Source organism: Grampus griseus (genome assembly GCF_964374135.1).
Source record: "Grampus griseus genome assembly, chromosome: 2".
In the NCBI taxonomy this organism is placed as follows: Eukaryota; Metazoa; Chordata; class Mammalia; order Artiodactyla; family Delphinidae; genus Grampus; species Grampus griseus.
This window is the reverse complement of record NC_139018.1, coordinates 134,819,779-134,838,470: the sequence shown is the minus strand read 5'-3', so window position 1 is coordinate 134,838,470 and position 18,692 is coordinate 134,819,779. Positions and strand designations below refer to the sequence as shown.

Genomic DNA, 18,692 nt, shown 5'->3' with positions numbered 1-18,692 from the left:
GAAGTTTTCAAATATAATCTCTTCAAATATTTTCTCGGGTCCTTTCTCTCTCTCCTCTCCTTCTGGGACCCGTATAATGTGAATGTTGTTGTGTTTCATATTGTTCCAGAGGTCTCTTAGGCTGTCTTATTTCTTTTCATTATTTTTTCTTTATTCTGTTCCACAGCAGTGAATTCCACCATTCTGTCTGCCAGGTCACTTATCCGTTCTTCTGCCTCAGTTATTCTGCTACTGATTCCTTCTAGTGTAGTTTTCATTTCAGTTATTGTATTGTTCATCTCTATTTGTTTTTTGTTTAATTCTCAGTCTTTGTTAAACATTTCTTGCATCTTCTCGATCTTTGCCTCCCTTCTTTTTCCGAGTCCTGGATCATCTTCACTATCATTATTCTGAATTCTTTTTCTGGAAGGTTGCCTATCTCCACTTCATTTAGTTGTATTTTTGGGGTTTTATCTTGTTCCTTCATCTAGTACATAGCCCTCTGCCTTTTCATCTTGTCTATCTTTCTGTGAATGTGGTTTTTGTTCCACAGGCTACAGGATTATAGTTCTTCTTGCTTTTGCTGTCTGCCCTCCCGCATCCCATAGGTTTTGGATCATCGTGTTTTCATTGTCATTTGTCTCTAGGTAGTTTTTGATTTCCTCTTTGATTTCTTCAGTGATCTCTTGGTAATTTAGTACTGTATTGTTTAGCCTCCATGTGTTTGTGTTTTTTACGTTTTTTCCCTGTAATTGATTTCTAATCTCATAGCGTTGTGGTCAGAAAAGATGCTTGATATGATTTCAATTTTCTTAATTTACTGAGGCTTGATTTGTGACCCAAGATGTGATCTATCCTCGAGAATGTTCCATGCGCACTTGAGAAGATAGTGTAATCTGCTGTTTTTGGATGGAATGTCCTATAAATATCAATTAAATCTCTCTGGTCTATTGTGTCATTTAAAGCTTGTGTTTCCTTAGTAATTTTCTGTTTGGATGATCTGTCCATTGGTGTAAGTGAGATGTTAAAGTCCCTGCTATTATTGTGTTGCTGTCGATTTCCTCTTTTAGAGCTGTTAGCAGTTGCCTTATGTTTTGAGGTGCTCCTATGTTGGGTACATATATATTTATAATTGTTATATCTTCTTCTTGGATTGATCCCTTGATCATTACGTAGTGTCTCTTGTAACATTCTTTATTTTAAAGTCATTTTATCTGGTATGAGTATTGCTACTCTAGCTTTCTTTTGATTTCCATTTGCATGGAATATCTTTTTCCATCCCCTCACTTGCAGTTGTATGTGTCCCTAGGTCTGAATTGGGTCTCTTGTAGACAGCATATAGATGGGTCTTGTTTTTGTATCCATTCAGCAAGCCTGTGTCTTTTGGTTGGAGCATTTAATCCATTCATGTTTAAGGTAATTATCGATATGTATATTCCTTTGACCATTTTCTTAATTGTTTTGGGTTTGTTTTTGTAGATCCTTTTCTTCTCTTGTGTTTGCCACTTAGAGAAGTTCCTTTAGCATTTGTTGTAAAGCTGGTTTGGTGATGCTGAATTCTCTTAGCTTTTGCTTGTCTGTAAAGCTTTTGATTTCTCCATCAAATCTGAATGAGATCCTTGCTGGGTAGAGTAATCTTGGTTGTAGGTTCTTCCCTTTCATTACTTTAAGTATATCATGTCACTCCCTTCTGGCTTGTAGAGTTTCTCCTGAGAAATCAGCTGTTAACCTTATGGGAGTTCCCTTGTATATTATTTGTCATTTTGCCCTTGATGCTTTCAATAATTTTTCTTTGTCTTTAATTTTTGCCAATTTGATTACTGTGTGTCTCAGCGTGTTTCTCCTTGGGTTTATCCTGTATGGGACTCTCTGTACTTCCTGGACTTGGGTGGCTATTTCTTTTCCCATGTTAGGGAAGTTTTCAAATATAATCTCTTCAAATATTTTATTGGGTCCTTTCTCTCTCTCTTCTCCTTCTGGGACCCCTATAATGTGAATGTTGTTGTATTTAATGTTGTCCCAGAGGTCTCTTAGGCTGTCTTCATTTCTTTTCATTCTGTTTTCTTTATTCTCTTCCTCAGCAGTGAATTCTACCATTCTGTCTTCCAGGTCACTTATCCATTCTTATGCCTCAGTTATTCTGCTATTGATTCCTTCTAGCATATTTTTCATTTCAGTTATTGTATTGTTCATCTTTCTTTGTTTGTTCTTTAATTCTTCTAAGTCTTTGTTAAACACTTCTTGCATCTTCTCAATCTTTGCCTCCATTCTTTTTCTGAGGTCCTTGATCATCTTTACTATCATTATTGTGAATTCTTTTTCTGGAAGATTGCCTATCTCCATTTCATTTAGTTGTTTTTCTGGGGTTTTATCTTGTTCCTTCATCTGGTACATAGCCCTCTGCCTTTTCATCTTGTATATCTTTCTGTGAATGCGGTTTTTGTTCCACAGGCTGTAGGATTATAGTTCTTCTTGCCTCTGCTGTCTGCCCTCCAGATAGTTTTACTTCTTGCTTTGCAACTTTATATTCCTATGTTCTTTCTCATGAGTAGCTGAGTTAGCTAAGACCTGCAACATAGTGTTAAACGGTAGTGCTGATAATGCATATCCTGGTCTTGTTTCTTATGTTAGTGGTAATGACTGCAGTGTTTCCTCATTAAGAAAGATCCTGACTTTTGAGCTGAGATATATATATTTTTACATGCTAAGGAAGCGTCCATGAATTCCTAATCTATTGTTTTTATTGGGAATGAATGTCGTTTTTTATCAAATACCTTTTTGGCCACCTATGGATGTAGTCATGATTTTTTTCCCTTAGACCTATTAATATGATGAGTTATATTATTAGATATTTCTAATGAACCATACTGATACATTTAAAATGGGCTTGATTTACATCAAGTCCTGAATGCAGTCTCTGATGGTGTTGCTGCTCAAATATTCTGTCTTCTGTATTACAGTTACTATGGACTGACAGTTTGGTTCCCTGATATGATCCGGTATTTTCAAGATGAAGCATACAAGTCCAAAATGAAGGTATTTCACGATGAGCACGTGTATGGTGTCACAATCAACTTCACAATGGAAAATCAGATTCACCAACGTGGGAAACTTGTGAATGACAAGTAAGTGGGAGACCATGGGCTTTCCTCAGATCAAGGGGGCTGTGTGTGGGGACTGTCTTGGGGAGAGAGCCATTAGGAAGATAAGAATTCAATATGGCGAGGATTGAGCTCCAAGGCTGGTGGAGCATCACAGCTTACCATGGCTGCCAGAGACTCGACAGTGCCCCTGGTGGCTCTGTCTGTACTGTGCTGTCCCCTGTCATCCTGCCTAAGGTTGATTCATCCAAGAAGGGTCAACCAAATCATCTCTCCTGAGACCTCGCATCTTTAATGGTGATGCGCAGAGAGCCCCGCAGTGATGCCTGCCTGGAGAGAGGTCCCAGAGCTCTCACCAGTGAGGTCCTGCACCAACTCACAGCCTGGCTGTTGAGCTTTTTCTCTGATTCTGGATGCTTCTTCAGAAGCAAATCCAGAGGCCAATATAACACTATCTTATGTTATTCTTTCGCCTAACATTACCTCCAAGCGACGATTGGCATGGCCCATTGTCATCAAGAATGTTGTTGTGCTTTGGGGCAAAAATGAGTGGAGTGTTAGAAAAGTCCCGCCCACATCCTCCTCAATCTGTTTGACTCCTCCTCTTCCTACTCCTGGGAGACTGAGGTGGATAGTCCAGCCTGTTGGGCTTTCAGAACACTGCTTTGAGGTTGCCCTCTGAAGGCCCCAAATGGGTCAGGGCAGGTCAGTTTCCTCCAGGCCACATGCTCCACTAAACTGAGCATTTTCACCTCTGCTGTTTCCCTCCTTGAATTATCTTTAGCAAGTTCACTGGGTCAGTCGAGGGCATGATACACCAGAAACACCACAGCCCAGTGTCAGTGGTATAAACTGCCCCCAGGTTAATGTGTCTATGCAAGAATTATCACCATGAATTTTCTCCTCCGACTCGGTTCTACTTCCCCAGCCTGCACCCACCTGTGTGTCTAAGTGGCCATGACCGTGACTGTGAGAAAGAAGTGTATGTCTGGGTGAAGTCCAAGGAAGGTGGCTTGGGCAGTCTAGTCCATACGTTCTTACCGGCCAGACCTTAGCAAATGTTCACTGTTATTTAGGATGAGAAAGAAAGTGTGGCAAAAAAAAGGGGAATGTTATTTCTACAAATATAAGGCCTCTGGGGCAGGAAAGTTAGGACCGACTATCCGTGGACATGGAATTCAGATTTTCAGATGATTTTTTTAAATGCTGAGGCTCAGTCACAAACATCTCCACCTTCACGTGCCCATGTATGCACATGCTCTCTTTGGGGACACTTCGGTTCCTGGAATCTGCTGAGAGTGGCCACTCCAGGGATGGCAGCTCGAAGGCTAGTGGTTGGTGGATGGCAACTCTCCGCAGTATTTCTCACCGTCAGGGCTCTTCAATATAAGCCCAGAGATCCTGTGTTGGCATTGCCAAGGAAGAAATGTTGCCCTTCTTTATTAGAACGCTTTGGAAATGTTGAAAACTAAGGGACATTATGGATGGCTAGATGTCACCCATTATATGTTGTTATTCCCTGCAGAGACGAATTCACTAAAAGAGACCTTATCTATGAAGTTTCCAATGTTCAGTGACACTCTATTGTGGTGTTAGTAATAATAACGATGGTAATGACACTTCTGTGTGCCAGGTGCTTCCTTAAGTGCCTTTCAGAGATTATCTCGTTTAATCCTCACAAAAACTCCAGGAGGCAAGAAATGTGCTTTCTCTTTTACAGGTCAGGAAACAAGCTTAGAGAGGTTGAGTTGCTTGCCCAAATCACACAGCTAACGTAAATAGATTAGAAATATCTCTCACCAATTCATGCATTCGGACTCCAACCTATGACCTTGACAACTACAAATACCGTCTCACTGGGAAACTGCATTCCCACAAAGGCCCTGTTTTACATGGTGCTTTCTGCATTAAAAAGTTAATTGCAATGCCAGAGCTGTTATGATTTTTAAAAGTAGGTTTTGGAGTTCTAAGACTTAGCTACACAGAAAATGGGAACTTCTGCTCCACCCTGTCCTTTTAAAAGGTCCCAGCCTCCCAAAGCTTAAGGCTTGAGGAAGGCGGTGGCCTCATCTGTGGAACCAGGACCCCAGGGAACAATAGAGTTATTGTTAAGGGTCTGCAAATGCATAAGCAGGCCAATGATTGTCTGGGAGTGGATGTAAATATTCTGCACACACAGGTGTTCTACCATGTTTCTGTGTTTCAAATGCATACAAATGTTTTTGTGTGATTATTAAAGTATAAATTCCTTCAGAAGTTGCAATGAGTTCATTTTAATTTGTCATATATATGTAATTCAGTTTTTTAACCAGGGGATACCACTGTCACTTGAAGCTCATAATTTTTACCCCAGCAATTTATTTGAATAAAAATGGGGTTTTTCTCCTTGGAAAAAGATTAGGAACTTTTGAAACTAATCTGAGGAATTGAACCTGGTTTCTTTTCTTGAGTTATGCTGCCATCTGCTGGTCATAAACTAGAAAACATGCCACCTTTGGAAACCTTGAGCCTCTTTGGAGAGTTAAATTCTTTAAGTTCTTTAGCTTGGATGGGGCATTGTCCCCATTCGTACCAGTATTCCCCCTTAGACTTTATCCACACTTTGCTGATTAAAAATTTAAATAAAATTATTTACTTTATTGACTATCACACATGGGGGAAGATTACTTTTAGCAGGGAGAGCAGAGAGAAAGAAAGCAAATGCGTATCTAGAAGAGAGAATGTTGATTTCACACATCGCAATGAAATGCTACCCACACTGTTAAAAGCATTTTTTAGTGAGGCATCAGTAGGAATTTTCCTCACCTGCAGTGGGTGTGTTTCAGGACAGTACATCTCTGCGAAGCTGGCAAGGGTGGGAAATGTGTTAAATGTACCTTTTGGCTTCAGGTCTGAGGAAGTAGCCAAGGCTTGAGGGACTTGGGTTCCAAGCCTTGATGGGTCAGTAAATAGCTGAGCCACCTCTGACCAACCTGTTTAAGCCTCTGATTCCACATCTGAAAGTCATAATATTGATATGTAATGTCCATCAGGCTTCAGAGTTAATAAAATATCTCAGCAAAATTTTGTGATTTAATCTAGGTCCGGCATAGGTCTTATAGAGCCTCTTCCTGAATATTTTACAACTAATTTGCTACTGAAAATGGGATTGCTGTTCCTCCATCAGACATTTACCCAGGTTATTGCAGATCAATAGAAATCCTGTTGATTTGAGGATGTTTGTTTTGTCTCTAACCGAGTTCTTTTATTAGTTGTAATAGTTTCCCCTTGTTATTGTTATACCAGCCTATCACCTGCCCATAACAATTGTTTTGTCTCCTTTCTTTTCCTTTTTATTCCATCATGAAATATATCAAATATGTGGAGAATAGAGAATAACACCAACAACCCTATTCAGAGCACCTAGCTTTGTAAAATCATAAACTATGCTACATTGACTTCAGATTTTAATATAGATTAAACATCACTCACTCAGTTGCCCTTCCTGATGCTATTCTTCCTCCTGAGGAGTGATGATCACCACGGTCATAAATTTGGTGTTTTACATTCATGTATGTTTTTATACTTTTCCAATATATTTATGTATCAGTAAACATTGTACAGCATTCTTTTGTGTGCTTTAAATTTTAGGTAAATATCATACTAGTTTATAGATGTGAATGTATAATTCTCATACTATAAATGTTTCAACTAGTTTTGTTACTTTTAGGCTAGTTACTTCTTTTATTTTAACTATTTTTAATTGAGGTGTAGCTGATGTACAATATTGTGCTGATTATGACATCCGGTTTGGTGATGGATAGAAGCCATGCTAATGGGTATCCTGACTTCAGTGGGGGCATTTTGGGTGTCTTCCTTTTAAGTATGATATTTGCTGTATGTTTTTGCTTGGCCTCCTTTATAAAGTTAAGGAAATTCTTTTTTGTTTTAAGTATGCTGAGAGTTTTTATCATGAAAGTGTATTGAATCTGTCAAACGTTTTTCTGCATCTATTATGATAATCATATTGTTTTCTCCTTGGACCTATTAATATGATATATTAAAATAATATTTTTTTTCAGTATTCAACCATACTTGATTCCTGGGATATATCTTAATCATTCAGTGTGATATATATATTTTTTTAATAAATTTATTTATTTATTTATTTACTTTTGGGTGTGTTGGGTCTTCGTATCTGTGCGAGGGCTTTCTCTAGTTGCAGCGAGCGGGGGCCACCCTTCATCGCGGTGCGCGGGCCTCTCACTGTCGCGGCTTCTCTTGTTGCGGAGCACAGGCTCCGGACGCGCAGGCTCAGCGGCCATGGCTCACGGGCCCAGCCGCTCTGCGGCATGTGGGATCCTCCCGGACCGGGGCACGAACCCGTGTCCCCTGCATCGGCAGGCGGACTCTCAACCACTGCGCCACCAGGGAAACCCCCTTATACTGTTCTTATTCAACTTTGGTATCAACCTTATATTCTGAGGCACAAGAACATATGTCCTTAGAGAGTCTGTTTGGTTGACATTAGCACCAGTATTTCTCATCCTATAAATCTGCTTCTCCATGAAATAATATTTCAACTGTTTGGAGATATAAGATGGCCATGTCCTAAGTCCACTCTTTTATTTCTTTCGCCAATAGCTTCTGCTTCCTTAAAGGAAAAGTTCCACAAGATACTTTTGTTAACTTTTCTTTCAGCCTTTGAAATCTCCTGAATGAAGAATCTTGGACCAGTTTAGTATATAAATTAGAGATTGGAGGAGATGATTTATGTAAAAGACTCATAAAATATGCCTTGGTCCTTTCTCCTTTTATCTCTTCTTTTCTGATTTTGGCTTTTTATAACTTACTTGGAGATACATTTTAAGGTCTGTCTGTGTCAGACCTATTATGATTTATGGTTCTTCTTTCTCACCCACTTTTGGTAGAACATTAAAATACCACCGAAGGCCACATCACCAGCCTATCACTGTATTAAAGAGAAGGATATATTAAGAAGGGCAAAGACCTGAGACAGTCTCCAGGAATAGCTTTCCTGAATAAATACATTCAGCATACCAATTACATTAATTTTGACATCAGAGCCATCTTCCTGTAACAAAGGCTTACTGATTCGTTTTTCCATGGAAATAAGAAGAGTCCAGTGATAACTTTTGGAGGCTGCTGTTTAAAAGTCTGCAGCAAATTTAACCGTAAGAAAAATTGTTGAAAACACTTTGGCTTCCTAGATCAGTGACTCTCACATTTTCTAAAGTATAATAATCTGGCATCTTCCTCTGGTGATCTTAGTTCAAGAGGTCCAGGATGGAATGTAGAAAACTGTATCTTTCACAATAACCTCCCGTTTTATTCTGATGCAAGGGGTCTGGGGACTTCCCTTTGAGAAGCACTGACCCAGGCTTTCTTATTGGGTGGGAGGTCTTTTTGCAGAAGCTAATGAGAGGTGGCTCTAGCTTAGCGTTCTCAGCAGAACACAACAGAGCATAAAGGGTAAGGGGCACTGTGCATTGCATGTGGTCATGGATTGAATGATCTGGTGGCTGTAAAGAGGAACAATGACCCTCAGCGCCCCGTGCTACCTTTGTCCCTGTGATTCCCACTGACTTGTAGTTGTCTGTTTGCTTATTTTTTTCCCATTAGATTTGAGGGCAGGGACCATGTCTTTCTTCTCTGTACTCATAACACCTAAAGCTATGTAAGTATTTGCTGAAGACTGAATATCTAAATAAATGAATAGACAGATGAATGAACAGGTTGTAATTCTTCGTAAATGAAGCCAAAGGTTTCTTGCTTAAAAGTTTAACCAAGCTTGGTAAATATAACCAATAGGGGATGATGTTAATATATGTCAGTATATGTTTTTAAATGTAATATTGTTCTTTTCTTTTAAGTTTATGTAGGAGTTGGAGTCTTGCAGCAGCTCCTAAATGTGGCTGCACCTCATAATCATCTAGGGGTTTTTACCTCTTATTGACTGTTTTATTTTTAAGTAAAAAAGTATTATGTACACTTGATATAAAGAAAAAATGACGTTTGTCTCATGCCCAACCCCCATTGTACCTCCTCAGGGCCAACCACATCTGCCAGTGTCTTGCGTCACTCTCCAGGTATATGCTATGCATTTACAGGCATATGTGCCATATCCTTTCTTACAGGAATGGTCACATGCAATAAACACCATATTGTATTTAATTTTTTCAGTTAACAATATATCTTGAAGATGGTTCCATATTAAGACATATAGATCTACCTAATAATTATAATGGCTATGTGGCATTCCACTGTATGGTATCTATCTCTCTATCTCTCTATCTATCTATCTATCATCTATCTATCTGTTGTCTATCTATCTAGTAATCCATTGCTGTTATCAGCAATGTTGCAATGAAGATCAGTGAATGTGTCTCTTTGAATGCATGAGCAAGTATGTGTACGATGAATTTTTAGAGGTGGTATTCCTAGGTCAAAGGGATTGTACATTTAAAAGTTTGCAAAACTCCTCTCCAAAGAGGCTGCACCAATTATGTTCTACCAACAATGTGGATGAAAGTGCCCATTTCCCCACTTTTTTTGGTTCAACAAAGATTCTGAGGCCCTCACACATCTACTGCCTTTAAACCTTCTAAGACCATCTGAGGGGTATTCATGTTTTTAAAACTCCTATAGTGAGATGTTATTAACATTTTCATTTCACACTATTTCACATTTCTGTGAGTCTGATGTAGGAGGTCCATGAACCTGCATATGGGAACCACAGGCTGTGTACCTGGACTAGACATCAGCCTCCACTGTCCTGAGGCCCCTCCCCATTTATAAACACACAGTGAAGAAATGGGGAACTAGTCTGGGTTGAAAATAACGTTCCAGCACCTTTGGGTTTGCAGTTCTCCTTTTTTCTGCCTTTCTGTGTTTTCCATCTGAGTCTCAAGTCTCCTTTTTTTTTTTTTTTTCCTGGATGAATCATTCAGGGGCTAATTTTTTCCCACAGGTTCACAAAGATGTACTTTAAACATGTACTCTTTGAGGACACTTTATTTGACGAGTGCTATTTTGAAGATGTTACATCGACTGATACCTATTTCAAAAACTGCACCATTGAATCGACCATCTTTTATAACACAGGTAAGGGCACGAACAGGGTGGGCTTGTTGTCTAGAATCAAACTGCTCAGTCATAAGCTTTAGGAGTAGTAAAGTATTCACAGATATTCATACTGAGTCTTCATGTGGAGAAATGGGTTCCAGCCCCACGTTGGGGCTTCCTTGTGCAACAAAGAAGTTGCACAGTCTTTACCAAGGCATTTAGTTTGTCTGTGTCTCAGTTTGATCACATGTAAAATGGAAATAAAAGTACTGGACAAGTGTTCTGATCTCAACGAGACTGATGCTATATGCTAAGGATCTTTGGTAGGAACAAAGTATGACCCATATTTAAAAAAAAAAAAGAAAAAAACAGCATTCCAGGAGGGCTGCATTTTATACCTGGAGTGCGTTCTTGAAGACCTAGCATAATTTGAAACAAAATTCAAGACATATGTTCTCACAATAATAAATGAAAAGGGAAAACTGCATCTTTTCAAGCTTCGTGCGTGAAATGAGATGATAAGAATATTTTAAAATTACACCATTTCAGATTTCCATGATTAAAAAACAAATCACAAAATTCCACCACTCTCTCACTCCTCATTATTTTTACTGCTCTCATTATAAATTAATACCAAGTGGAGTTGGGTTATAAGGAAACTAATTGAGTTTTACCAGGGGCTTCACCAATATTGCCTCAAGTAAGAAATGTACTATCATTCCCATCTTACAACTAAGGAAACAGGGACTTAAGCAACTTGTCCAAGGCCACAGCTAGCAAGTTGGAGGGACTTTGATTCATCTCTTAATTTGTTTAGCTCTGAAGTCTGTGAACTTTCCACTGAGATACTTGCATTATGTCCAGATCAATGCTTTCTCCCTGGCATTGGCACCAAGGCACAGTTTATGCAAGAACATCTTTTTCCTCCATGATATCAGCCTCAAAAGGTTCAAAATCTGGTCTCTAAATATCCCTTGGTCTTTAAATAGTCAATTATGGGGTTTATCTTCCTAATTTATGTTTAGCCCGAACTTAAAAAAATATTAGTGAGTTCTATACATTTACTCTTTGGCATATCTTTTATTTTCTTCTTTCAAGTTTCATTGATGCCTCTTTGCTTGAACACTCTTTTTATTTTATTTATTTATCTTTTTATTTTATTTTATTTGAGTAAAATTGCTTTACAATGTTGTGTTAGTTTCTACTGTACAACGAAGTGAATCAGCTATATGCATACCTATATCCACTCCCTCTTGGACCTCCCTCCCCGACTTCCCCCCCATCTAGGTCATCACAGAGCACCGAGCTGAGCTCCCTGTGCTATACAGCAGGTTCCCACTAGCTGTCTATTTTACATATGGTAGTGTATTTATGTCAAACCCAACCTCCCAATTTGTCCCACCCTCCCCTTCCCCCCTGTGTCCACATGTCTGTCCTCTACATCTACGTCTCTATTCCTGCCCTACAAATAAGTTCATCTGTACCATTTTTTTAGATTCCACATATGTGCGTTAACATACAATATTTGTTTTTCTCTTTATGGTTTACTTCACTCTGTATGACAGTCTCTAGAACCATCCACGTCTCAACAAATGACCCAATTTCGTTCCTTTTTATGGCTGAGTAATATTCCATTGTATATATGTGCCACATCTTCTTTATCCATTCATCTGTCGATGGACACTTAGGTTGCTTCCATGTCCTGGCTATTGTAAATAGAGCTGCAATGAACATTGTGGTACATGACACTTTTTGAATTATGGTTTTCTCGGGGTATATGCCCAGTAGTGGGATTGCTGGGCCATATGGTAATTCTATTTTTAGTTTTTTAAGGAACTCCATACTGTTCTCCATAGTGGCTGTAATCAATTTTCATTCCCACCAGCAGTGCAAAGGGGTTCCCTTTTCTCCACACCCTCTCCAGCATTTATTGTTTGTAGATTTTTTGATAATGGCCATTCTGACTGGTATGAGGTGATACCTCATTGTGGTTTTGATTTGCATTTCTCTAATGATTAGTGATGTTGAGCATCCTTTCGTGTGTTTGTTGGCAATCTGTATATCTTCTTTGGAGAAATGTCTATTGAGGTCTTTTGCAAACACTTGCAGTCATGAAATGTCAGAGCTGGGAAGCAGTGGAGATCATTAGGTGTTTTCCTCTAACTTCATGGGTAGAAGCTCAGGGAGGTTAAAGTGGGTCAGCCACAGAGCCAGTTCCCAAACCTAGGTTTCCTGAGAGCCTATATAGTGACCTTTTTGCTAGAATAGCTGATGTTAGAAGGTATCAGAAAATATGGAACTGGTTCCGAAGCAAATGGTTATTCTTATTTTTTAAGACTTTATTTTTTTAGAGAAGTTTTAGGTTCACAACAAAATTGGAAGAAAGATACGGGGATTTCCATATGCCGCCTGCTCCCATGCCATAGCCTCCCCCATTATCATCATCCTCCACCAGAACGGTACATTTGTTATAATTAATGAACCTAGGCATCATCATCACCCAAACTAGCTTTCTCTAGTTGCTGCGAGTGGAGGCTAGTCTTCGTTGAGGTGCACAAGCTTCTCATTGAGGTGGCTTCTCTTCGTTGTGGAGCACAGGCTCTAGGCGCGTGGGCTTCAGTAATTGTGGCACGTGGGCTCAGTAGTTGTGGCTCACAGGCTCTAGAACACAGGCTCAGTAGGTGTGGCGCACGGGCTTAGTTGCTCCGTGACATGTGGGATCTTCCCGGACCAGGGCTTGAACCCATTTCCCCTGCCTTGGCAGGCGGATTCTTAACCACTGCGCCACCAGGGAAGCCCTAAGGTTTATTTTTGCTGTTGTACATTCTATGGGCTTGGACACATGGATAAGAGTCATCATCATAATATCATACAGAGTGTTTTTACTGCCCTAAAAATCCACTGTACTCTACTTAGTCATCTCTTTCCCTCCTCCACAACCAAGGAGCAAATGGTTTTTATTCTGAAGGATGTTCAGGGTTCTGCATGGGCTTTGGAGTGATTGGCTCAATCTGGATCTGATTCTCTGGTCATTTCCCTTGTACACACTGGGTAGCCTCAGAGGAGTAGCCCAGGTACAGTGGCCCTCAACGTCATCTTGTTGATACAAACAGAACTATTATCTGGCTTGAAAGATGCTGTACTTAAACATGTCCCTCAGTGAATGTTCATTTCCCCTTGCTTATAGGAACTTGAACAGGTCATTACATTTTTAAAGGTTTCCCACTTCATCCATACCTGGCCACGCATCACCTGGATTTTGAGACTGTCTGATTGCCAGGGGGCGGTGCCACCTGCCCAAGGAAGGGGCATAACTTTATCCCTGTTTCTGCCCCAAATCTCTCCAGCCTCCCTCCATTTCATGTGAACCAGACGTTTCCTTCTCTCCGCAGACCTCTACCAGCATAAGTTCATCAACTGTCATTTTATCAACGTCACCTTTCTGGAGCAGAAGGAGGGCTGCCACATGGACTTAGAGCAAGATAACGACTTCTTGATTTACCTCGTCAGCTTCCTCGGCAGTCTGTCTGTCTTGCCTGGGAACATCATATCTGCCCTTCTCATGGATAGAGTCGGAAGGCTCAAGATGATCGGTGAGTTGTGAGGAACGCCACATTCGTGCTCTCGTGGGCTAAGGCAGTGGCTTAAAATGTATGAAAGCAGTGGACTTTTTCTTAAAGAAATCTCAACAGGAAACCACACAGGTAAGATGGAATCTGCTGGTGTAGAACCAAGGAGGCACATCTGCAAAACCCCACGGCCCCGTGGAGGTCTGGTCCATGCCAGGGACACATCTTCATTTCCTGACTCAGCAATTCTGTGACAGTTACGTATTTTATGAGCACTTCAATAGGATATTAAATACATCCACTGTACCCACTCTGTAAAATACTCTTAAATGAGCATGGGTTTCATTTGATGATTTAAAATAAACCTATTACTTATGATTATTTAATAGTGATAACATTTTGGGCTTTGGAGTTGGTTAGGCTCATGTTGGAATCCTATCACCTAAAGGCTGTTTGACTGGACACGTTCCTTTACGTCTCTGGGACTTACCTTATAGATAAGGAGACCTATAATGAGCTGGTAGGGGTTTGTGAAGATTGAGCATAATGTACCCAAAGCATCTCATAGTGCCTGGTGCGTTGCAGGTTCTCATGTCTGCCTTGCCTCATTCAGCAGTTTGTTACTGAAACACATGCCAGGCATAGTGAACAAGAAACAAAATATATACACCCAGGGCCAGGGAAATTGTACACCCATTAGAATATGAGTAAAGGCCAAGAAAGGGGAAGCAGACCGTATGCTAATAAACATGCCATGAGCTCTGCCCCAGGGATATAGCTGATCAGTAAAAATCAATTCTAAGATCCTAGCAGCAAAGCTCAAAGGAAACAAGATAAATCACATAATCATTTTGTCAATCAGTAGTAGCATGAATATGTACAATGGTGAGCCCAAGACATGCCTGTGATTTCTGCCTTTTAATCTTGTGGTGAGGACGGTCATCTCTCAGGCATGGCAGATTGAGCTGTGTCCCCTGTTAGCGGCGATGCCCTGGTTAGACCTGAAACCTGATGACGGAAGATGGTGGCTTATTAACTTCTGTGACACTCGTGCCCAGCACGGTGCCTGCCACTGAGTTGCCACTTAGTAATGCTCTGGGACTGACCTGAGCCAGCGAAGATGACCTCTTTCCTAGATGAGTTGGAAGCACGATGGTTAAAATAATACCTCTGTTTGCTCCAGTGAGACAAAGACTGTGAGAGTAGATGTGTGACACTTCTGCCATTCTGTCACTGGCCCTTTTTTTAAAAATTTATTTTGGAAATATTAATATGTAATGAGCTAGACAAATAGTGTGTTTGGAGCAGTCTCTCCAACCTGTCTAATCAACGTAGAGAAGAAAAGCAGGTGACCGAACCCAAACATTTTTACTTGGCACTTGAACTAAATCACTTGGAGCAGCTCTGACAAGCCTATTTTTATGGGAAAAAACCCCAACAATTTTGGAGGAGAAAAGAGCAATCTTCATACCAGAAAGTAAATTTCTGTCTCTGGTATTTTAAGTCCCAGGGTTGAACAGTGAATTCTGTGGTCAGGTCCTGGAGTAGCTGAGGAAGTTCTTGGGAGATGAGGGTCGATAAAGGGTGGGGTGGGTGCATCTGTGAAGAAGAATGGATGGCCCCCCTCGACCAGGAACAGAGGGAGGGCGGGGCACAGGGAGCAGGCAGGGCAGGGAGAGAGTGGACAGCCTCTTCTTCGCCATTGAAGCCCTTCTTGTCATCATGAATGTATCCCAGATAAAAATTGATTTCTCTAATGCTAAATAGAGCCATACCCCCCAAACTGGATATCTGGAACTAATATTTATTATTCTTTATATCTTGCTTTTTTATTAATGCCTGTATTTTGTTTCTAAGCCAGATTGTTTAAAGCTCAGACAGTGCCCCCTTTGTATCTTTAGTAAAAGGTCTGGCATACAGTACATCAACTGCGATATTCTCAGGGCCCAGTAAATACTAGGTGCTCAATAAATGTCACCATGGGATGTGGGTGACCTGTTTTGAAACTGCCTCTCCCATGACCCTTAGACAAATCCCCTATCGTGTCTGCTGGAGAATCATTTATCCTGCTTTCTCTGCTGCTGTGCCCTTTCCTGGGCAGAAGTTGTGCCTTGTTAATAACAGAGAAGAAAGTTTTGCTGATGAGCCTGCTACTCTTCATTTATTCATTCAATAAACATTAATTTATGCAGCATAATTCTCCGCCAGGCTGTATGGTTGGCAATGGGAATACAGCAATAATTGACACGGACAGCATCCTTGTGCTTAAGGGAAAAATGATCTATTGGGAGAGACAGGTGTAAACTAGAAATTTCATTTAACTAACACTTAGGAAGTGCTTATTATAGGTCAGGTTTTTTTCCAAGTGTTTTGTAAATATTAGCATATTTAACCCTCACCATAGCCCTGTGATGGGGAAAGTGAGACAGCCCAGGGAGGTTGTGACCTCACTCAAGGTCACACAGGGGGAGCTGGGATTTGACCTCAGGCCTCTCCATCACAAGGGGAATAAGAACTAATGATGAGAGTGGAAGAACTGGGCACCAGAGGGACCTATAGTGAGAAGACCTAACATAGTTGAGGGGTCAGTTCCCTATCACTGAATTTATTTGATGATAATATTTTGTATTCAACAAACATTGTACGCCAAGCCCCATGGCTGGCCACTTTGAGGGATGCATGCATGTCGATGATACAGTTCTCAGGGCACTTGTGGTCCAGTAGATGCCAGTCTCCTCCCATTCTAGTTCTCTCCTTGCTGTTGGAAAGAAGCTACCAGGCTACCCAGTCACAGCCCTAGCCCTTCTCAGAAGCAATAGAAATAAAGCAGACAGTTACCATTCCCCAGCTCTTCAGCAGGGTTTGGCACCAGTCTCAGCAGCTCCAGGTCTGAGGGTGAGATTCCAGATGGAGGCCCCCCAGGGAGGCACTTGTGGGTGAGGCCAGACCAGCCTTCTGGTTTCTTGGCAACCTGAAGACCTCCCTCCTCCAGGGTTCTGATGCCTGGGTGGGACTCTTGCCCTGTTTCCTAGCTGATTGTTTGGGACCTGCTTTTCTTCCTTCCTTTCTGCTAACTAGTCCCACCGCATTTCCAGACGTCCTCTTGATCTGTGCCCTGCACTCACTCCAGGCTTCCCAAGCTCTTCTGGGCTGGATGTATTGGATTTCAGTAGGATTTGACATAGCCTTCTTTCAGTGGGATCTCTTATCATTAGCTGTATCACCCAGGGTCCTGGTGGGAAAAGGAATTTACCCCAGAGAGTTCTAGGGAAGAGACTGTATGATGCGGCAGGTTTTAGAGGTGTGGGCAGGGTTATGGGAACAAATGAGGCAGATGAGACACCCAGATACTAGCAAAAGTGGGCAGCAGGCTCTACCTCCAGGGCTGCAGGCACAAAGGGAGAAAACAGCAGTAACCGAGCCCAGGGAGAGCTGGAACCAAGGAGCAGGCGGTGTCCGGGAGGAACTGTCGTCCTGGGGGGAAGCAGCCTTTGCCAATAAAGGGCTTATAAAGCAGGATGGGAATTAAGAAGAAGTATGCCAAGCCCTTTCTCCTCACAACTGACAAGGAACCCCCAGGTATGCAGTCCATGGGGGTTAGCTTCCCGGGGCACAGAGCAGAGCTGACAAGGGCAGCTCAGATATCTGGGGTGGAGATGGGCATACATGAAAATAAGCAGCATGGCCCTTGATCAGGTGTTCTTCTGTTGCCCCTTTGCAGCTGTGTTCTCAGTGGAACGTGAGCTCCATGAGAGTAGAGTCTTTTGATACTGATGTATCTCGGGCACCTTAGAACAATGTCTGGAGCATAATAAATTCTCTACTAATACCCACACCCTCTGCCTTGTTCTCAGTTATTCTGGGCTGGATAGCACCCTAGGGTGAGGTTTTCGATATCCTTCCTGGAGGCTAATTCTGGTGATATGACCCACATAGAAGTCTCTAATCCCATGGCTGGGGTACCATGTACGGGGTCCACATCTTCCTTTGTGTAGAGATGCATCTGTTTTTTCAGGTGTTGTCTGCCACGGGCTTCATGTTTCTTTCTGCCCTGATCTCCCTCTGCAGGTGGCTCCATGCTCATCTCGGCTGTCTGCTGCTTCTTCCTATTTTTTGGCAACAGTGAGTCGGCGATGATTGGCTGGCAGTGCCTGTTCTGTGGGACAAGCATTGCTGCCTGGAATGCTCTGGATGTGATCACGGTGGAGCTGTATCCCACCAACCAGAGGTCAGTTCCTCTCTGGGCTTCCCTCTGGGACTTTCTTGGACTTCTTTGGCCAGAAGTCTATCTGCCCCAAGATCCTCCACCATGGCCATCTTGGGCTGCTTCTTCTTTTTTTTTTTTTTCCATTTTTTTAAGTAAACATTTTATTTTGGAATAATTTTAAGTTTACAGAAAGGTTCCAAAGATAGTACAGAACGTTTCTGCATACACTTCACCTAGCTTCCCCTAATATTAGCATCTTACATAACTATGGTACATTTGTCAAAACTAAGAGATTAACATTGGTACATTATTAGACTCTGACTTTATTTGGTTTTCACCAGTTCTTCCACTAATGTCCTTTTTTTTTCTGTTTCAGGATCCAACCCAATATACCACATTGCATTTAGGGTGTTTTTTGTTTTCTTTTTTTTAACATCTTTATTGGAGTATAATTGCTTTACAATGGTGTGTTAGTTTCTGCTTTATAACAAAGTGAATCAGTTATACATATACATATGTTCCCATATCCCCTCCCTCTTGCATCGCCCTCCCATCCTCCTTATCCCACCCCTCTAGGTGGTCGCAAAGCACCGAGCTGATCTCCCTGTGCTATGCGGCTGCTTCCCACTAGCCATCTATTTTACACTTGGTAGTGTATATATGTCCATGCCACTCTCTCACTTCATCCCAGCTTACCCTTCCCCATCCCCGTGTCCTCAAGTCCATTCTCTACATCTGTCTTGCCCTGTCTTGCCCCTAGGTACATCAGAA

The 18,692-nt window shown here is 41.4% G+C and overlaps 1 protein-coding gene across 3 annotated transcripts in view; it reads left to right on the top strand.

Moving 5' to 3' along the window:
• The window catches only part of SV2B (synaptic vesicle glycoprotein 2B), a gene marked incomplete at both ends in the record, with an annotated part of 75,704 nt that overhangs the window by 54,282 nt on the left and 2,730 nt on the right, over positions 1 to 18,692 (top strand). For 2 of the 3 annotated variants that reach the window (XM_082647953.1, XM_082647955.1), the window contains 4 exons: positions 2,940 to 3,104; positions 10,051 to 10,184; positions 13,538 to 13,738; positions 17,783 to 17,942. In XM_082647953.1, coding sequence (XP_082504079.1) covers positions 2,940 to 3,104; positions 10,051 to 10,184; positions 13,538 to 13,738; positions 17,783 to 17,942 — 660 coding nt within the window. The remainder of the gene's footprint in view (positions 1 to 2,939; positions 3,105 to 10,050; positions 10,185 to 13,537; positions 13,739 to 17,782; positions 17,943 to 18,692) is intronic. The other variant, XM_082647954.1, reaches the window with a different exon arrangement.